Source organism: Alnus glutinosa, chromosome 7 (assembly GCF_958979055.1).
Source record: "Alnus glutinosa chromosome 7, dhAlnGlut1.1, whole genome shotgun sequence".
In the NCBI taxonomy this organism is placed as follows: domain Eukaryota; kingdom Viridiplantae; phylum Streptophyta; class Magnoliopsida; order Fagales; family Betulaceae; genus Alnus; species Alnus glutinosa.
In genome coordinates, this window is record NC_084892.1 from 3,346,478 (window position 1) to 3,368,665 (window position 22,188).

The 22,188-nt window shown below is 35.4% G+C and overlaps 1 protein-coding gene and 5 non-coding genes across 6 annotated transcripts; 1 reads left to right on the forward strand and 5 right to left on the reverse strand.

Moving 5' to 3' along the window:
- The first annotated feature begins 2,496 nt into the window (after positions 1-2,496).
- LOC133874215 (protein S40-7-like) lies at positions 2,497-4,922 on the forward strand. Its single transcript, XM_062312084.1, has 2 exons — positions 2,497-3,177; positions 4,218-4,922. The coding sequence occupies exons 1-2, from the start codon at positions 2,587-2,589 to the stop codon at positions 4,353-4,355; spliced, it is 729 nt and encodes a 242-aa protein (XP_062168068.1). The 5' UTR covers positions 2,497-2,586; the 3' UTR covers positions 4,356-4,922.
- A 7,586-nt stretch (positions 4,923-12,508) lies between these two features.
- Positions 12,509-12,605, reverse strand: LOC133874421 (small nucleolar RNA Z266). The gene has a single exon (XR_009901282.1). It is a non-coding gene; the product is annotated as a small nucleolar RNA Z266 (small nucleolar RNA).
- A 174-nt stretch (positions 12,606-12,779) lies between these two features.
- LOC133874422 (small nucleolar RNA Z266) lies at positions 12,780-12,876 on the reverse strand. Its single transcript, XR_009901283.1, has one exon. It is a non-coding gene; the product is annotated as a small nucleolar RNA Z266 (small nucleolar RNA).
- Positions 12,877-13,050: 174 nt separating this feature from the next.
- On the reverse strand, positions 13,051-13,147 carry LOC133874423 (small nucleolar RNA Z266). The gene has a single exon (XR_009901284.1). It is a non-coding gene; the product is annotated as a small nucleolar RNA Z266 (small nucleolar RNA).
- A 174-nt stretch (positions 13,148-13,321) lies between these two features.
- LOC133874425 (small nucleolar RNA Z266) lies at positions 13,322-13,418 on the reverse strand. The gene has a single exon (XR_009901285.1). It is a non-coding gene; the product is annotated as a small nucleolar RNA Z266 (small nucleolar RNA).
- Positions 13,419-13,608: 190 nt separating this feature from the next.
- Positions 13,609-13,705, reverse strand: LOC133874426 (small nucleolar RNA Z266). The gene has a single exon (XR_009901286.1). It is a non-coding gene; the product is annotated as a small nucleolar RNA Z266 (small nucleolar RNA).
- Positions 13,706-22,188: the final 8,483 nt, after the last annotated feature.

Here is a 22,188-nt window from a genome sequence, read left to right on the forward strand (position 1 = left end):
TAGCTTGTGGCTAGCTAAAATACATCTCGGACTATTGTCAATGAGAAATAATTGGTGTACAACTCTTGACATAACTTTTGTACAGTTTCACTACCTATTTGATCTGTCTTTCTACATATAAATCCTACATATCCAATTGTTGGTTTTAAAAAAAGTTGTTATGTACAAGAATTGTAAAGAACTTGTAAACTTAATATATCTCATATCTATAAAGACAAAGAAGAAAAATACAAATGAAATATTTTTTGGTCAATGTAATACGTTATTTGACCAAAACAAATTTGTTGTCCAGCATGATCCCTCTCATTTCTTACAGTTTTACTAACTTGGGAAAAAAATTAGTTCTTATATTTTCACGTGACTTCAATTTAATTAATGAGTTTCTAACTTTAACAATTACGTTCTTAATTTTAATTTTATTTTGGTTTGAAATAGATATCTTCACTAATCTTATCATTCAATTAATTAACAACAAGTTACATTAAACTAACTAATTAATACTGCGTGATTCTCGTAATTGACACAATTTACATAGAATTTGTAAAAAACTTCTGTTCATTTATAAATATATTATAATTTAAAAATAAAAAAAAAATTAAAAAAAAAGAAAAGAAAAGAAAAGAAAAAGTGACCGACTAACATAGCCAGGGGTGACCCTTTGTGAGGGGGCCACCACTTAAGGACTAAAGAAATTGTACGACCCGTGACTAAAGAATTTGAATTCCATGGGGTCAATGGCTGAACTGCTTATCAAATTACCAATTCTCTGCCCCTCAACCCCTCTCTCTCTCTCTCTTACAGGAGGGGCATATAGGTCTATTAATACGCTCGTGTACTTTTTATCTTCTCAAATCATGTCATAAAAGAATTTTTCATCCAACATCGACGCATCATCCAATCCAATACAACCCAATCCTATGAACAGAAATTTCTCTGTCCTTTTCTCAATAATTTAAAAAGAAAATCATTTCCACCACTTTGTAACCAAAAGTAAGAATGCCGAGTCTCAAAAACAATTTTTTTTTTTTTTTAATAAAGTATTCTGTACTACCAAACAAAAAGTTATAAATAATTTGAGTAAGGTTAGACTTACAATCATTTTAAGGTAAAGTATAGGCACCTTCCAAACTACTATTTAATTAATAATATTTTTTAAAAATTATTAATTTGGGCAATGTCCTCCGATGACGAAAATACTCTTAATAGAATAAAAAAAAAAAACAAGAAACTAAAACTAAAATATAAAATAAATACATAAAAACTAAGGGTAGCCAAGTTTAAAAATTAAAATTAAAATTTTTTTGTTATTTTTAAAAAAAATTAAGAATTTTTTTTTTCGAATTTATACAAGTATTTCTGCTTTTTTGAAAAAATTATAAGGTTATTTTTCCATTTTTCTTGGCTTTGGAAAGAGGTTGACAAATTTTTAATAGTTTTGAGGTGACATTGTCTCAATTGAAAGTTTGAATGAGGTGACATTGTCTCAATTGAAAGTTTGAAGAGGGAGGACATTGTCAATTAAATGGTAGTTTGCAAAGGGTATGTAAACTTTTTTCATCATTTTATAAGTATTTTATAATTTGTTAATATGTGTTAACATGTAATTAAAGCCGCATCAATCATTAAAAATATTTTTGATACTCTTTAATTATATCAATAATGAATTACTAAAAAGTTGTAAAAAAAAAAAATTGTAGGTTTAATATTTTTCTAATAGTTTGAAATTTAAAATAATAATTTTAAATTACAAAATCATATCTCAATAAATATCTCACATAATCTTAAAACCTACTTTTACAATAACAAAAATTAGCTACAAATTGATTTATAAGTAATTCATATAAAGTAGTTTAATAAAATTACACGTATTCCTAATTCTCATATGCTTTCTTATTAATACTATTAAAAAAAATATGAGAAACACATACTATTAAAAAAAAAAAGTGTTTCGCACATGCTAAGTAACACATATCACTTTATTAGACTGATTTGTAAAAATTACCTATAAACTAGTTTCTAACTAATTTCTATCCTAATTTTTTTACAATAATTCCCTTAAAATCATCCAAACTTTCAATATAATTCACAATTGCCCCATATATATATATATATATATATCTTACTATAGGATGAATAGATTTTCACATCATTTAAAATTATTGAATAACACAACACCATATAAATATTTTATAATGCATAAAAAAATAAAAAAAATTAGAAGAACAATATTAACGTTGTGGTGGGATAAAAATATATAATTGCTAGTATTTCTGTTAGGAAATAATTTGTAACTATTTTCTAAAAGAAATTAGAGCATAGACCTAACCATAGATAAACCTGCCCAGAGATAAGGATTTGACGTGACATCTACCTCTCCTTTTAATTTGCCACGGGACCCAGCAACGAAAAACTGAAGGCCCAAAGCATCGGCCACGTCACAACGAATGCGACCCCGGGTCCCACGCCCCAAAAATTTTCAACCTCAAAGCCCCCTCTTACCTTTTTCTTCATTCCGCGTCTCCTCGCCACATCAGTTCCCCCACACTCTCCATTACCTCTTTTTCAATTCTCAAACCCCGTGTCAGAATGGAATCCACCGGCTACCGCCACCGACGGTCACCCTCCTCCGACCGTTTCCTCGGCGTATTTTCCTTCTCACCGCCCTCCTCCTCTGCCGTGGCTGGAGTAGACGAGCTCAACGAAGCCGAAATCTTCTGGAACACCGATTTCGCCGAACCCAGCCACTCCGATGAGCACCGCCACCACCATAGGCGGTTGGATTTCCAGCAGGAAACGGCCTCCGGTATCCTCGCCGTACTTTCCGAGGCCGATGGCCGCGGGCCGTTTCTGTACCAAAAACCTTCGATATCGTTCCCGTCATCGTCTTCGAAAGCGGTCCCGATGATTCCGAGGCTGCCGGAGAGGGAGTGCTCGCAGCCCGCCGCACAGTTCCGGAACCAGTCGGCGCCGATGAAGGTTCCGGTGCTGTCAGAGGCCATGGCGAAGAGGAGGAGCGGGATGCTCGCTGACTTGTACGACGACGATGACGACGGAGGCGACGATCGGATGTTGCCGCCTCACGAGCTCGTCTCCAGAGGCTCCGGCGTGTCGCCGAAGACGACGTTTTCTGTTCTCGAAGGAGTTGGTAGGACTCTTAAAGGAAGGGATCTCCGCCAGGTCAGAAACGCCATCTGGCGCAAAACTGGGTTTCTTGATTAATCTTCTGGTTTCGAAGAAGACATAATTTTACTAAATTTAAATTTAAATTAAATTATTCAAATTTTATCACTCATCTTGATAATAAGTTATATTTATATCTGCGATAAGATTTGAATAATTTAATTGAAAATAATAGATAGAAATTGATCTCACTTCTGGTTTTGATGTGGAAAATATAGTGGGTGCGTGTTATGAGAGATTGCTAGTTTGAGGCTTTGAGTGGATGGGATATGTGTTTCTTTATGCGATCTATAGATTTTGGACAAGGAAGACTATAGAGCATGAAATTTAAGTATTTTTTTTATTTATTTATTTTTGATAATTCATCTCCTTTGTTAATCTTGTAATCTACGCCCACGAGACACTTGCTACATAATATAATCCCAAATAATTTTTTAAATTTATTTTCAAATTTTATTATTTAATTTGTGAGGAAATTATAATAAAAACTGGTGCGCAAGCATTTTCCTTAACTTTTGCGGGGCAACATTTGAAGAAATGTGTGCCACGAAACAGGGTTTTATGAGAGACCGAGGAAATGGAAGACTGAATCTTTTTTCTTTTTTTTTTTTTTTTTTGAGTAAAAGATAATGAATATTATTGCTCAAACAGTAAAGCTTCACTCTACTGCTACAACACTTTGGATGAAAGAAGGGTACCCCCACTCAAATATGAGTAATGCTACGTATCATCCATTTGTCCTCTCAAAATTGACGTGGCTCTTAAAATCACCATTAAATTTATGATAGATCATTATTGGATTTTGATTCAATGGTGTTTTAAGAGTCACATCAATTTTGAAGGGACAAAATGAGGACAAATGAATGATATGTAGCATTACTCCTCAAATATTGTCCAACAGTTGAGAAATTGCACATTTAGCCAACACATAAGCAGCGTTATTTGACTCTCTACAGACATGCATCACCTCCATTGAGGAGAAACGAGAAAAGGATTATTTGATATCATCTATTAATTGACCATAGTCTCGATCGCAGGAACCTGTCGCATGCAAAGCATCCACCACCACCATTGAATCGCCCTCCAAAATGACCCGACCTACCCCTCTTGCACGACCAAACTCCACGGCACATCACGCTGCCGTTGTTTCGGCAGCCGTTGGCTCCACAATGTAGGGGATAGTCGTCGCCTTTGCTGCAACAACACAACCTGCTGCATCACGGATAACTACTCCAACCCCTATCATCATTGCTTCCTTAGCAGTAGCCGCATCCAAGTTGATCTTCCAACTGCCTTTCGGGGGTTTTATCCATCCTAGATGTTGCAGTGGCCGAGCTATGGGGGGATTGCACCAATGCTTGTCGCTTGGGAAAAACCTTCCAAGGAAGACTTGACAGCAACCATAATTTGGGCAAGGGAGGTAAAACCCCTATTGAAAATAAAACTATTCCTTCTTCAACATATCATGCGGGCCACAGTCAATGCCTCCACTAGCTCCTCAGGATCAAAACGCTCTATAAGTACATAATCAATCCCTTCCCATCAGTTGGTGCACAAGACATCTTGTGAAGCTTCTGACCCCTCTCCTACCATACTGCTACAGCTGCTGGACACCCCCATCGACAATGGTAGATAGTTTCTAGCTCTATATGGCAGAAAGGACACCAGGGATCCGCCACTATCTTCTTTCAAAATAATTTCTCCTTAAAGGGAAGAATATTATTGCAGACTTTCCAACTAAAGTTCTTATGGTGTGTTTGACAACATGGTTGAATCTGGATTCTTCTCTATTCTTCTCTACCTGAAGGTGCATTCAATCCCTGTATTGTTTTCCAAAAGTCACCCGAGTTATCTACCCCCGAGCACTCACCTCTTTCTTGAGCCAATCTGCGCATCTCCATATGGTGGGCACTTCTCACCGAGAAGATACCTGCTGTAGAGCCTCGCCAGATATATTTGTCCTCCTGTTTTAGAGGACTAAGCATAACACTTCCAATGCGAGCTTCATCTCCTGGATTAAAGAGCCTCTGAACCAAGTCAAGGTTCCACCAGCCGGTTGCTTGATCAATCAACATACTCACCTTGGAGTTCACTAGCAAAACAAGAAGGGAGGGAATGGTCAGCCGAACCTGAGGGGGCGGGAGCTAAGCATCACCCCCAATCTTGATATTTTCTCGGTTGCCTACTCTCCATTCTACTCCATTCTGCAGAAAGTGCTTGGCCTTTAAAATACTACTCCACACAAAAGATGGTCTTCTACCTAGTTTAGCCTCCAAAAAGCCCTCCCGCAGGTGATACTTCTCTTTCAAAATTCGTGCCACTAAAGAGTTTGAATTGGTGAGAAGTCGCCATCCGTGTTTGGCTAGTAGCATCAGATTAAACACCTCCAAATCTCTGAATCCCATACTGCCCGTATTTTTTGGCGCACCCAACCTTACCCAGCTCATCCACGGAACATGCCCTTGGTTAGATTTATGTCCCCACCGGAATTGGCTCATAAGAGAGTTTAGGGAATAGTATAATAGTAAGCAGTTTGTGCTTATTCTCCTAAATGAAATTGGGAATAATGACTTTGTTTGCTAAATTTTTTTCTTTTTCTTTTTTTCTTTTCAAAACAAAAATATTATCAAATAACTCAAAACAAAAAATACCAATAAAATATTTAAACAGCTTTTATTTTTATGTCACCTCATTTGAAATTTTTTTTTTTTTTAAAAAAAGCCTAAACGAAACGAGCCTTACCCTCTTAGGATTTAATTGAAAAATAATATGATACGTGTCTAGGATTCTTAATTTTACTTATCTAATAACCTTCTTACCATTGTTGGGAGCCTACCCTTATTGTTGTTTATATATATATATATATATATATATATATATATATATATATATATATATATATATATATTTTCGTTGTAGCCCATCTTTTTCGTTAATAGAATGTAGTTACAAAAATAAAAAAATAAATAACCTCTCGGGTGCAACCGAGGGTTCAATATGCCGTAATAATTATCCAATCTCCTTCTATTAACAATCTATTTTCTTTTTCTTTTTTTTTTTTTCTTTTTCTTTTTTCCGTTGGCTGGATCCGTAATATTTATTATGGATAATTATACCGTTGGTCCATGTGGTATGCCATAATTATTTTTCACTCCTTATGGTTTAAAAAATTTCGTTAAAAATTTTAACAGATTCCGTAAAATGCCACGTGTCGCCAATAAATTATTAATAAAAAAACTTATAAAAAAACTTATTTTTAAAATTTATTAAAAAATAAATAAATATACTTATTTTTTTAAAAACAAAAAATAAGAAAAATAAGAAAAAAGGGAAGCCAAGGGGTGGCCCAGCTACCCCCAGCCATGGGGGTGGCGCGCAGCCACTGCCACCCCTAGATGCGCGCCACCCCCAATTGCCCGGGGTGGCCCGATGGCCACCCCCGGCCACTGGGGGTGGCCTAGCTACCCCTTGGCTTCCCTTTTTTTTTTCTTTAAAAAAATAAGTATATTTATTTATTAAGATGGACACATGTCGCCAATAAGACGTGACATTTGACGGAATCTGTTAAAATTTTTAACGGAATTTGACTCAATGGATCGATTTGTAATTATTGCTAACCACAATGACCTCCCATGAACTTTTTAAACCATAGGGAGTGAAAAATAATTATGGCATACCATAGGGACCAACGGTACAATTATTCATATTTATTAATTTTTTAAAGATTTCATTATTTCTATGTTTTCTTTGTTTTAACAATGGTATAGAGATATGACACAATCGTCGAGCCTTAGTCCTAGAAAGGTCCCTACTTAGTCTCTGTAGACCAAACGATATCGGCTCTGCTTGACAATCACTCATATCAGCAATAGACACATCTCTAGAAGCACATTTTGTTGGTTCAATTTTTCCCCTTTTTCTCTTTTTTTTTTTTGGGTTGTCCCATGCATTAAAGGTGGTGCAAGCTAAATCTTATCAGTAGAAACCAGCTTAAGAGCCACTTATAATTCCATTTTATTATAATGGACCAGGATGAATTTGGGCCCTCTAACCAACCCAACCTTAGAATTTGGGCTTTCTATGTAAATAGAATAACTTCTAGAGGGACATGACATGCATCAGGTCCTTTTTACCTTCCAATAATAACATGCAACATCATCTTGGAACACCAAAACAATTTAGGTGTGTTAGTTTGGTGCCAAAAATGAACTAGGGTGTAGCGAAGGTGAAGCTAGTCCTTAGTTCTTTGAATTTAGGTGTGTTAGTTTAGACTGTTATTTGGAAAGGCTTGGGCACGTACGATTTCAATACATGAAATTGAATGTGTTTCTAGTTTCTACCTCTATGGGTGATTGTTTCCCAAGAAAAATTATTAATATATGAGCATTGTTAATTTTCCTCGAGGTTGCTCGAGGAAGTGAAAATGAACTTTTTATGGGCTGAGATGCGTGGGGCAAAGGATTCAAAGGTGATGGGCCGATTCTCTTGAAGATGGGTTTCAAGTAATTTTTGAGGCCAAGTCCCACTAGGTTATTTTGATAACAAATTTTCGAAAGCAAAAGTAAGTAACTATTCAACAAAAGCAACAGGCTTCAATAATGCAGAAAAGCAGTTAAAACAAAACTCAAACGAAAGGTCACCATACTAACATTTTTTATTAATATTATTTCAAAAAGTATGGTCGCATTCACAACAGCTTCCCTATAAAGATTCTATAAGGATTCTCTTCCCTAAATTTTAAGAAAAATTTCAAGAAAGTTACAAAAAGCCACCCACAGCAACTTCCCTATAAGGATTTTGTTTCCTAAATTTTAAGAAAAATTTCAAGAAAGTTACAAGAAGCCACACACAGCAGACACCCAACCATTTTCCTTAAAATAAGGAAAATTTAGGAAATCAAACCATATTTTTTTTCCCTATATAAAAATACCCCACAATAGTTTCCCTTTATACTTCTTTATATATTAAAATAATAATTTTTACCTTATATTTTTTATTATTTTAAGAACTTAATCTCAGCCTCTCTTTCATACGTCACTTTCTCAATCTCACTCTGCTCTGTCGCCAACCTATCAAACCCAACCTCAATTTCAACCATCTGGGTCTCCCAAAAAGCACCACGCTCTTCTCCAGCTTCTCTAAAGGCTCATCCATGGGTTTGGATTGGTGGGTTTGGCTTTGGTCTTGGGGTTGAGCGGCTTCTTCTTTGTGGTCTTCAGCTTGACGGGTCACTTTCTTTTTCGCCATTTTTTTCTTTTTCTGAGGCTGTTTTATGAAAGGAAAATTGGATTTGGTATATGGATTTCAGGCTATTGGAATCGTGCAAGGTCCGGCGGCAAACATAGGAGGATCTGCTCAACGAAGGGATCAACGTCAATAGCATCGACTTGGACGGGAGAACCGCGCTGCACATCGCGAAGGAGAGAGGAGAGAGACGTTTGTTTTTTTACATAAAATAATGTATTGGGTAGCTACAGTGCTACCCAATGTATTGGGAAGCACTGTAGCTTCCCAAGGAAGGACATCTAAAATAAGGTAACTGTTGTGGCTTGTTTTTTTGTGACTTTTTTCAAATTTTTCCTATTTTAGAGAATAGAACTACTTATAGGGCATCTGCTACTAGTGCTCTTATATCTTTCTGTTCCCTAGGAATGCTATAGTGAGAGTATTCCTAACAGTTTCCATTCCCTTCCCATCCATTTTCCCTATGTGTAGGGAACAAAAACACTTTTTTGCTTCTCAATAATAATAAAAAAAACTCCACAACAACTTTCCTTCATTTTTTTCTATATCATTAAAATATTAATTTGTACTTTTTCTTTTTCTATTAATTTCTTTTCTTCTCTCTCTTCTTCTCCCGTCTTCTCAACTCACTCAATCTTCTCCGGTGGCCATGGCTACGATGAAACTCAAGGATATTTGCCAGAGGATTTCTTAGATAGGACAAAAGGGGTGAGCTTGGTGGTGCCGTCGTGGGCGTATCGTCATCTTCTCACTCTCTCAAACATATTTTTGAGTTTAGCATCAGGAATGGAAATGGTACCATTTTCATAAATAAGACCTTTGAAAGCAGAGCAACCATGGCCGCTACTTTACCAGAGCAAAACAAGGTCGTCTATGGAGTCTCCCTCTGACTCGATGAAATAGTAAAATAGTGGGGTACGAGTCGTGTGTAGCTCGTATTTCAATTTAGGCGACACAGAGAGAACTCCTGATTCGTTTTCCAACAATTGAGCTTCCTCATTCATCAATCTCACGGAGAAGAAGAAAAAACGGTCATGTGGGTTTGGAGGAAGAAAAACAAACGAAGAAGAAGAAAGGAGATGAAGGCAGTTGGAAGGATGTGAGAGGAGAGAGATGATTTTTTTTATGATTATAATAATGGTTGGGAAATGAACAGTGCTTCCCAATACAGAAACATAAATTTTTAAGGAATCTGCTATGTGATGGTTTTTATGACTTTCTTAAAATTTTTTCTAAAGTTCAGGGAACAGAACTCCTATAGGATGGAGCTGTGAATCCTCTCTCGTTCTAAAAACTCTTCCTCTCTCACATCTCTTCTCTCCCCTCTCAGCCGACACTTGTTCCACGAAACCAAATCATCCTATCCGACCAACACTCTACCAGCATTGGAGTACTCCGAGCTCTTCTTGGCGTTACGTTTGGCGCTTTTCTGAGGCTGGTAGGGAGAAACAATCGAGAGTAAAATGTGAATACTTTTCTTGGTTTCCCGCAGATTTAGTGTTGTGGGTTGTTCTCATTTTGGTCTCTAAGCCATAATTTGGGTTCAAAGCTAGGTTTTTTCAATTGGTTTTTTCAAATTTTTTATTTTTTTTTCCCGGTGGCTATTTGACGGGTTCTAAACTGTAAATTAGGAGTGTGCACGGGGCGGGGCGGGGCGAATTTCCGCCCTTTTTGCCCCAGCCCCGCACCCCTGCGAGTGGCCACTTTTGCACCCGTGAGCCGCACAAATAAGGGAGAGTCCGTGCGGTGCGGGGTGATGCGGGGCGGGGGGTGCGGGGCAGGGCATGTTCAATACCTAGATCTTGAATCATGAGAAACCAAAGCCAAATTTTCTCAGATACCAAACAAATAATAGAGAACTAACAAACAAATCGACAATTTTCACAGCATCCAAACACTAAACCAAATAAAAACGAACAATTTTTTTTAAAAACTCAGCTTAATCACCATCGTGCCGCTCGTGCCCACCCCTAAGCTTCGCAACTCATTGGAATGCCCAAGTCTGTGGGTTACCTAGGGGAAAACGAAGAAGATGAAGCGCGGGGGAATTTTCTCCCTGCATCTTGATTATGGACATCGTGGCATCGTGCGGCGCTAAGTTTGACAAAGAGAACTAGAGAAGAGAAATGAAGAGAAGAAGACTTTGGAAGACAGAAGAGAAGAAGACTGTGCGGCGCTAGGGTTAGGGCGATTGAAGTCTCTGGAAGATAGAAGAGAAGAAGACTAAAAAAAGAAAAGAAAAGAATTGGGGGAGGCGGCGCTAGGTTAAGTTCAGGTTAGGTTTTTTTTTTTTTTTTTAATATTCATGCAGTGCGGAGCGGGGCGGGGCAGGTCTCCAAGATTTTTCAAAATCCAAACCCATGAACTGCACCGCACCGCACAGTTTTAATAAAACAAAAACAGAATCCAGCTCAAAACACGCAGGTTTGCTTGATCGCGAGACGGGGCGAGTCAGATTAGCCAGGTCAGTGCGGTTTGATCGGTTCTTGCACAACCCTACTGTGAATGGTTCTATTGTGAGAGAAAGTTAAGAGTGAGTGCGTTTGAGAGGAAGAGATGAAGGACAAGCCAAAAGTCTTGGAGGCCTTGTTGAAGGCCATGTTGAAGGAAGCCGTGGAGCCATGTTTACTGTTGCTAGGTTCTACTTTGCACTTTGGTTCCAAACGAAGACAATGACAAGGAAAGAGAAGAAATTAAATGAATAAGAAAAGAAAAAGTAAAAATTAATATTTTAATGATATTAAAAAAAAAATAAAGAAAAACAGTTGTAAAGTGTTTTTTTTAAAGGGAGTAAAAAGTGATTTTATTCTTTATATTTAAAAAAAATGGTTAGAAAGTTGCGAAGGCTCTTATTATGCAAACTTGGTAAAATTATGCCAATTTTTATGCAAGATTTAAGCTTTTAAAAGGTTTGAATAATGCGACTCTTTGACTCAAAAAATTTAAATAATGCTACTCTTTAGACTCATTTTACGCTTTAACTTGTTTCACCTCCATTTAAAATTACAATCAAACCGAGTATTAAATGTTCAAACTCCGTCGAATCTTTTTCACATACAAGATAAGCTTGAACTTATTACCAAGTTAGATAAATTGTTCAAACTATATTCATTTATTTTTCAGACAAGTTAACAAGTTTCGCAGTTAACTTATTTATTCCAACAAATGCCATGATTATTATTATTTTGTAAATTCAAACTAATTTTTAATTATTTAATATAATTACAATTTATTATTGAAATAAATAAACAATCTATTCTTGAGTTTATACGTTTTTTTTTATCTTATAGCATGCAGAGATGCACATACATACATTACACAATCATAAATATCGGTACAGACCCGCTACACAAATAAACATCTATGTCCAAATTCACAGTTACAATAACTGAAGTCATATCTATTACTTTAAAAAGAAAATTTATTTTTATCTTTAAAAATACTTAATATGTACTCCTTACAAAGTTAAAAATAATAAAAATCAAGTTATTCAAACTTATACAATCATATATAAGTGTAACCGAGCTTATGAGTTCAGCTTGTCTTAACCTAAATTTTTTGTTCAACTCTATTCATTTTAGCTCAAGCAAGTCGTTCGTGACTGGCTATGTGCAGTTACAACCCTAGCCATGGAGAAAAATCAAGTACCACAAGGTCAATTGGTTCCTTTAGGCAAGTAATATCAATTGATTTCCCCAAAAGAGAAAAATGGACGTTCATTAACAATTGCAATACAGAACCTAAACATTATTGTCTCATTCAATTAAACCAATCACTGGATTATACATTCTTCAAACCATCATCACGAAGATGACTAAAAATTCCAAAAATTTACTCTTATCGACTATCAAATTTTAAAGATTAATGGGATGTTTGGGTGATTATATTTTTTCTAATATTTTTCAAAAACTGTTTTTCAGAATTCAAATACTACCAAGACTTTATCTAATTTTGGGTCAGATTTTCTAAACCATCCAAACATAATTTCAAAAAACAAATTCTCATGATATTCACAATTTTGAAAAATTGCACAACCAAAAGAGCAAAACAAGCATGTATTTGTATAAGGATTTAAGGATAAGAGAGGAAGCAAGTCAGACAAATAAATATGCCTCAAAAAAGTGAGTTCAAAAAGGAATTTTCCTTTCACACATCTAATTGAATCATCATTCTTGCCAACCCATTCAACACTCTTTTCTTAAGAGTGAAAATGGGAGTCGGAAAACGAAGAAAAACTCAAGAAAAAGCGTCATTATAACCACCAAAAGGAATTTAACCAAATGTTTAATTTCAATTTTAAAGATTGCGATTCGGTATTGAGCTGAGATTTGTATAAGGATTCAAGGATAAAAGAGCATTAACAAGTCAGACAAATAAATATGCCTCAAAAAAGTGAGTTCAAAAAGGAATTTTCCTTTCACACATCTAATTGAATCATCATTCTTGCCAACCCATTCAACACTCTTTTCTTAAGAGTGAAAATGGGAGTCGGAAAACGAAGAAAAACTCAAGAAAAAGCGTCATTATAACCACCAAAAGGAATTTAACCAAATGTTTAATTTCAATTTTAAAGATTGCGATTCGGTATTGAGCTGAGATTTGTATAAGGATTCAAGGATAAAAGAGCATTAACAAGTCAGACAAATAAATATGCCTCAAAAAAGTGAGTTCAAAAAGGAATTTTCCTTTCACACATCTAATTGAATCATCATTCTTGCCAACCCATTCAACACTCTTTTCTTAAGAGTGAAAATGGGAGTCGGAAAACGAAGAAAAACTCAAGAAAAAGCGTCATTATAACCACCAAAAGGAATTTAACCAAATGTTTAATTTCAATTTTAAAGATTGCGATTCGGTATTGAGCTGAGATTTGTATAAGGATTCAAGGATAAAAGAGCATTAACAAGTCAGACAAATAAATATGCCTCAAAAAAGTGAGTTCAAAAAGGAATTTTCCTTTCACACATCTAATTGAATCATCATTCTTGCCAACCCATTCAACCTCTCTTTTCTTAAGAGTGATAATGGGAGCCGGAAAACGAGGAACAATTCAGGAAAAAACGCCATTATAACGACCAAAAGGAATTTAACCAAATGTTTAACTTCAATTTTAAAAACCTCGATTTGGTATTATTTTTTTAAAAAAAATGAGCTGAGATTTATATAAGGATTTAATGATAAGAAAGGAAGCAAGTCAGACAAATAAATATGCCTCAAAAAAGTGAGTTCAAAAAGGATTTTTCCTTTCACACATCTAATTGATTCATCATTCTTGCAAACCAATTCTACCTCTCTTTACTTGGAGTGCGCTTGTCCCAGCGTTCAAACGGTTTTGATTTTAAATAAATTCGGAAAAAAAATGTCGTATGTTTGGAAATTAACAAAGACGGCAGTCTGAAAACGAGGAAAATTTAGGAGTTCAGCAGCTTTTAATAAAAAAGCGCGATTTTAACTGCATTTTTATAAATTCGTATTTTCAAATCTCTATTTCTTCAAACGGCAGATTTTGAAACTCTGAAATCCAAACGACAAAATCTAACTCTAAAATCAAAACTCAAATCATAATCCAAAAAACACATGCTAATGAAAGAAAAATTAAAATGTTCCCCACCTAAAAGTGAGACACTGAGAACGTACCGATGGAGCTGAAATCCCATTAATTTGAAACCGCCAGGGATGAAATAGCGCGGAGACCATCCACCATGAGGTTCCAAAGGCTAATGAGGAAGTGACAGATCCAAAGGATATGAGACATGCCTCACGGAAAATATAGGCCAGGTGGGTGAAGAGAAGGACTCAAAAGGAAAACCCTAGAGAGAACTCTACGTTTCGATTTTGCGCAGCTATGACTCGACACGCTTCCATGGATTAGCTTTGGAAGGCGATCTTAAGGGCCGCGCTAGTAGAATTTCAAAAACAAATAGAAGGAAAGAGGCCAACAAGACTGAGAAAGAAACCCTAGCGACTCAGATGGATGATCCAAAAGAGAATAGAGCAAATATATAGCCCTACTTTTTTCAGAATGACATATCTACCCCTTTTCTCTGACGATTTTGGGCTAGTGTGGGCTCTAATGACTTTCGATTTGGGCTTTTAAACTGGGCCAGGCGGGTTGGTGTTCTGGGATGATAGGGTGATAGGGTGGTATTGGATTATAGTTGAGAATGGGCTGTGAATTAAGGCCTCCTGCGAACGCTAAACCCAGAAAGGCCACGGTGACTGGTAGAGAAGATTGTATGTGAGTTGTAGTGGATTTGAAAGAAAATTGAGTAGAGAAATGCATCTTCCGCGTCGACCTTTATCCGGTTGTTGTTGCTGATTTTAAGTGACGGTTCAGATAGATTCGACTTAATTTATATTTCTTTTCTTTTTGTAATTGTCTTGTGCGGCCTATTAAGAGGACCAGGTCACTTGTTTGACCCATTTACTAACCTTTGTTTATATTTTTATATTTTTATATTTTGTTTTAGATTTATTGTTGGAGAGTTCACCCCCTTTTTTTTTTTTTTATAGGATTTCTCATTCACTCTTCCTTTCGGATCATGAGTGGGAATGATCCTCCCCTACAGTAATTTTTCTTATTAAATTAGAAGGAAAAAAAAAAACATTTCCTAACTAATTTTCTTTGGGCTGTGACTAAATTGAGGTAGTAGTCCATGTGAATTAAGTGCACTACGTAAGCCGTTAAAAAAGAAAAAGAAAAAAAAATAGGTAACTAAAGGGTTATCCAACCACTTCCATGAATGGCTGACCATCCCCTTAGAGGTAAGGGAGTCATTGGTTACTCCCAACGATCTTTCAAGAGTGGTCGCTTAACCCCCCAAATCATCATATGTGGTTGCAACCAACCCCAATGAGTCACTGGGAGTGGTTGCGACTTACAAGTTTATAGGTGTTAATCGAATTTGTTTGGGTCCAATATATTCCAGCCCTATGTGACGTCTCAGTGCTCTTAAAATAATTACATGCCCAAATAAAATAAAAAGGGGCAGGGGTTGGTATCGGTTCGATAGGCTGCTAATTCGGTCGGTTAACCGACTTTTGTCGGAATGTAGTCGGTGAATTTATTTCGGTTAAGCGGTTAATAAGCAGTCGGTTAAGTCGATTAACATGAGTAATAAAATGACGTCGTTTTGATTTTTTTTAAAGGAAAAAAAAAATGAAAGAAATAAGAGGATCAAACGTTTCGTTCTTACTAAAATGACGTCATTTCATTTTATGTCGATTCGGTTGATCGGACGGAATAAAAGGCGGTTCGGTTACTGATTAAAAGTTGGTTTGGTTACCGAACTAGCTTTCGGAACAAAATTTTATACTGATTACCGAACCGAAATTAGTCGGTAGGCGATCAATAGTAGTTCAGTTTAGTTCAATAAGCATTCAGTAGGTGAATAATTCGCCCACCCCTAAAAAGGGGTGTATAGACATATAATAAAGAAATATAGGTAACAAAAATAATAGTATATGGGTCAGGATGTTGTAAAGGAAAAAATAAAAACAGCAAAACAATCCATCCTTGTCGTTTGCGCCATGAACTAAGAAGAAAAATTTTGTCATGGGTGGCGGACAACCTCCAACCAAAACTCTAAAGGGCTTTGAGGACGATGCAACCACTCCATACGTGTAAGACAAATTTGCTTATCATATATATAGTCAGGGGCGGAGCCAGCCCCCCCAAGTTGGGGGGGCCAAATTGAAAAAAAAAGTTTTGGGAGGGCCAAAATTAAAAAAAAAAATAAAATTTGGGGTAAAATTTAAATTTTTTTTTTTTTTTGGGAGAACCTTGGGGCTTGGGGGGGCCGGTGGCTCCGCCCCTGTATATAGTATATCGAGATGGCTAACTTCAGTATTAACCTGGGTTTTATAATAAAGGTTTGAAAATGATGTCTCGATCAAATCATCTATTTAACTAGAGAAAGTTATATACGCAAAGAAAACACCCAGGAATGAAATAGCTTTAAAAACATTATTTTTGAAAAAACATTCGTCATTTTTGTTCTAGTTGATCTTTTCATGGGTGGTGGACAACCTCCAACCAAAACTCTTAAGGGTTTTGGAGATGGTGCAACCACTCTCGACGTGCCAACTAGTGGCCACGAGTCCACGACAGGAGATATAAGGCTACGCTGACTAAGAGAAAATTTATACTATTTCTGTGTTATTTTGTAAGTAAGGATATGTTAATAAATTTGATAATTCTTATTCCCAAATAATCACCATTTCAGTATACCCTTAATTTTCTTTGTTAATTATTCTTAATTTCATGTTGCTCTTGTACAATGAAATAAAAGTTGAACTTAATTTTCAGAGTCAAGTCGTTCGATTGTGATGATGAGAACGTACAGTTTACCCGACAACATGAATTGATTTTCAACCTTATCGATCTAATTAACGCAATAAATATCTTGCACAAATAGACAATTCATCTATGCCCGTACATTGTTATAGAATTACGAAACAATTGAGATCGATGGATTTAATTATGATGGGTAACCCAAAAGTCCTGATCTCGATCAATTGCCATCCGCTCGCATATGTACGATGCTCACATGGTCACCTTCAAGAGAGATCGAGAGAGAGACTTTTTATGGTCGATGGATCGGGACCAGATAGACCAAAAGGCTCTAGATCTTTTAATTTGTTACCCACCGCCGCGTGCAGAGCTTTCACGGTGAGCCAAATTAAAGATCGAGCAACAGTAAGTCCTTGTCCCCTTGGCCCTTGACGTTAATTTGGTGCTTGGGAAGGTCGTATAGGATTGGAGAAGTGATTGGTGCGCACAACAGAATTGCACAATTTGTACACAACACAAGACATATAAGGTGAGACTCATAATTCTTAATTAATTAAATATTAATTCCCATTTCACAGGAACCATGCACAGAGTTTGGAATAGCTAGGATTCCTTGTGAATTAAGCTACCAACCAAGCGAATCATATTACGTACGTTGTTTCCCACCTTTCCGGTTCATGGCGCAAAGGACAAGGACAAGGACGGGCTGTTTTGCTGTTTTCAATTTTTCCTTTACAACATCCTAACTCATATACTGGCCTTGTTTAAAAAACTCTCACCCCATTTCGGTATTTTCTGACATGCTCAGTTTGCCCTAGGCTCTTGTCATTTTGGCATTGGAAAAAACCAACGCCCAGCGTGTGAAACAAGGTAGGACAGATTTATTTTTCCCATATTACCCCTAACATGACAAAAAAGCCCCATTGGAATGGTCAAAAAAGCCCTCCCTTTGAAATGGTCAACTCAACTTGAAAGAGGGCTTTTTTGTCATGCCAAAAGTAATATGAAAAAAATGACTTTGAAACGGTCAACACACACCCAATCTACAAAGACATTTTGGTTAAGAAACTACTCATTGACTAAAGTTTGCTGATGGGCGTTAACCTTTCTTGCCAAAAGTTATGGCTATGTTGAGGGTGGAGGAAAGAGAAAAGGAGTTGAGAGTTTTCCAAACAGGACCACTATTATTTTTGTTATCTATTCTTTATTATATCTCTATACGATTATACCCCCTTTTTATTTTATTTTGACATGTAATTATTTTAAGAGCACTGGGACGTCACATAGGGCTGGAATAATTTTAAAGCGGAAATGAATATCCTAACCTAATTAACCACCTATAAAATTCATAACTGGAGTACATGGTACAGGAGTAATCACCATCCTTTCAGAACAATTTGATGGAACTATGTAATGTTAATAGGGGGGCAACAATTGAATGGATACTCTAAGTAATCCCCAACAAAAGTGGAAAGCTAGCTGCTTTCGTTCTTTTCCTTTCTTAGCTTTCCATATAATATTATCAATTTTTATTTCAAATAAAATAAATATTATTTATTTTATAGTTAAAATTTAAAGTTGATATATCTAACGATATATATAATCTCATATATACTATTTAAATTTTTAAAAGACATACTAACATTAACTTTATATAAACCGTTTGTTTAGAATAAAAAAAAAAAACCTTAATATAAACCGTACGCTAAACGCACCAACTTCATATAGACCTGTCATTGTTGAATGTTGTAAGCAATTACGTACGTTAGTAAAGTACTATTTGAGAATTAAATATTTTCTAGAATATCCTAGAGTGTCTTTTTCCTCCAAAGCCTTTGCAAATACGGGGTGATTCTGATTTCAATCCGACTATCATAGCCTAATTAATTAGTCAGCGTAAGGTCCTGGACTTCCAATCTTGCAATTAGTCAAGTTCTTCAATTAAGTAAGCCCCAAGTAATTAATATTCAAATATATATATATATATACATAGTTGACGCCTTGGCGATCATTATTACGTCCACCTATCGCGAATAATTTTTTTTTTTTTAAATAATCGGAAAACGGCATTTTAAAAAAGTAGATGATTGTCCCAAACGTGGTCTTTCTGTCCAAACGCCAAACCCCTAAAAGATGTTTAGACCAAGTCAAGCAAAAAGAAATGAGGACAAAATAAAATAGAAGGAAAAGATAAACAACAAGGTGGATTCTATCAAAATTTAATTTAGAGGGGTCGGGCTGCAATGATTTTTTTTTTTTTTTGGAGATAATTGTTAATAAAGTTGTTATTATTATTATTATAAAAAAAATTAAAATTAAAATTAAAACCTTAGGAGTACTGATAAACCTAATATATATATATATACATATACTCGGCTAGCCTAGGTTAGAAAAATGCATTAGGGAGCCTATGATTTGGGTCGGGTAAGAAATATGCATTAAGGAGCACAGATAATGAGGTCTGACTACTTAGAAGGAGTCCTGATAATTCGATCAGTCGTATCAACATAATGATCGCACGAAGAACGTCAAATTGTGGCACAAAGAAAAACATGTCCATGATTTCATCGCAAATGTCTTGTTATTCCAAAACGAGGAATCTAACTATGTCCATAAGTTGTCAATGACAATTGAATTCAGCACACGGCACTTGGTACCTTATTGCAGCCATAAACTACCAAGAAGTGAAGAGAATTTGGCACCATGCTTGGCCAGAGTCTTACTCCATCAGCGAACGACGTATCGACACTTGGACAAAGTCGCCCCCTATAATGTTCCAATTAATTAAGAAGAGGATACATAACCATGATTCAAAGTAGATCATCTTAACCATTCTCATACGCAACCTAAACTCTCTTTCTTAGAGCCATACACTATTTGCTTAATTTTGTTAACTTAGCCATCGATCAAAGAGTTTTTTCATCGGCAACTCCTAGCAAGTTTCCGATTGTTTCTACCCCTTTTCACAAGCATCAATTGACTGAATGTGACTGTGCCGCGATCAAATGCATTCTCAAAGAATTTTAGGGGGTATGACATATATCCATAACTTTCGTAGCAGCTAGCCCAGCCTGGCTTGTGGGGAATTGAAGGAGACCGTCTCTTTCTCCATAGACTTTCTTCAACTCACTCGTGTAAAATGTATCCATGCCATTGTCTAGAAAATGGCCCACCCACCACGTCTTATTACCAATTTCCAACGGAAGCACATGGGCTGAGATTTTACTGTGTGCATGTGTCCGAACCCGAGTAATTTCTAAGCAATTTAGACAGTAAAAGTAATCGTATTCTTATGGAATTCAAAAACTTTGAACCCGAGTAGTTTGTAAGCAATTCAGACAGTAAAAGTAACCGAATTCTTATGGAAACTCAAAAACTTACGTGGACGTATGAGCTCCATATTAGTTCTTTTAAATTTGCTCAAGGAATTACTAGTAATTAGGACCGTAAAATTGTTGAAAGATCTCAATCCAATTAGGATCGGGATCGAGCTTGTCGTTGGGGCTCCTTGTGACATTATTTTTGTTTTCGATTTTCTTTTTCACAAGTGAAATTTCACACTAGTTCTGTTAGAAAATTAGGAATTGGCTTAGGTGCATGCTGTAAAAAAAAAAATTGCAGCATGTATTTTGTAGTTTTTTCAACGGCTCAAATTTAATTTCAAGTTTTTCATAAGAAAGATGGAGAAATAAATTGATTCTAATTAGTTTTAGAACACTTAAGCCAAATCCAAAAAAATTGATAGAAAGATAGATGACAAGATTTTCTTAGGATTTGGACAAATCTCATGGAGCTTATTGAAAAAAGAGTAATGCTTCATACTACACATTCATTTCACTGGAATGATATGGCAGTGTTCATCAGCTTTTGAATATTTTTTGTTTAACAATGGTTAATTCAAGGCCTGATGAACACTGTCACATTAGCCTAATGAAACAAGGGTGCATGAGATGGAAGTGAAGTATGTAACATTAATCTTGAAAAAAATAGATCATAATAAACACAATTTGACACCGATTGAAAATTCAAGGTGGTTGGCATGATAATTTTTCTTAATTTTATTTGTATCAAATTGGCCATTCTCCCAAAGTGGGGCTGGGAGGGCCTTCCTAGCTCCCAAACAAATTTGTTAAAACAAAATAGTATATTTAGGGTTTTTTGTTTTTTTTTTTGTTTTAAAAAAGAACTTAATTATATATGATGGCCCTCTTAATTTTTTTTTTTAAAAAATAAAAAATAAAAAAATTGATGCAGTACTCCGACCCTTCTAGAATTAAATAATATGCATGTGATTCATATGAAACTTATGAATGTGACTCGCATGTGGATTAATACAAATATATACAAATCACGTTCAAAAGTACCAAAAAATTAAAAATAAAAATAAAAATCTAAAACTAAAACTAAAAGTCTACGTCGATAAAAAAAAAAAAAAAAAAAAAAAAAAAAAAGAACAATTGTAAAGTCGTTGTTTCTAGATCGAGGATTTTAGCTCAAACTCAAGTATGGAAAAATTAACTCATATAAAAAATAAAAAAAAATGGAAAAATTAATCATATGAAAAAATATGTACATATCACTTCAAATTAAAGTTCAAAAGTTCAAAATAAATAAAATTAAAACTAAAAGTATGCGTCGATAAATGGTGAAAAGGAAAAATTGTTTCTAGAGGATTTTAGGTCAAACTCAAGTATGGAAAAATTACTCATGAAAAGATATATACATTGTAAAAGTTGTTTCTAGAGGATTTTAGGTCAAACTCAAGCATGGAAAAATGACTCATATGGAAAAGGGACATTATTGATGGAGATGCATGTTACATACGTTTAAAATTTAAATTGTGCCTCGTTTACTCATCTGGAAAAATTAATCTTGTAGGTCCATGGCACCCACTCCCCAACTACGAATGACCTGTTTACCTTTATATTTGGACGAGTGATTATTTATTAATGTGCAGCAATATTTTATATATATATATATATATATGAAAAATGTTTGGGTATTATAATTTCTACTAAAATTTTCTTATAAATTAATGTGATAATGCGTAATTAGTGAAATGAGTAAGAATGTATGATTGACAAAACAAATATCGATCACAAATTAATGAAATTGACAAGTCAGATTTTTTGCTTTGATTTTCACAAATTATGAATTGTCATGTTAGTTTGTAACGATAAATCTTATAAGTATATATGAAATTTAAGATAAGGCGTATAATGAGCAATTCTAAATGTTATTCTTGTATTCCTCTAAAAATAATATGTGGCTTTTAAAGTATCTATTAGATCAAAATTCACCAGTGATCTATCATAAATCCAATGGTGATTTTAAAAGCCACATCATTTTTGGAGGGACACAAGATGGACAAAAGAATAACATGTAGCATTACTCGCATATCATTTATATGGAACGAAAAAAAAGACTAATGCGATAAACTACATTTTTTATCCCATAATGCTTATGTGATA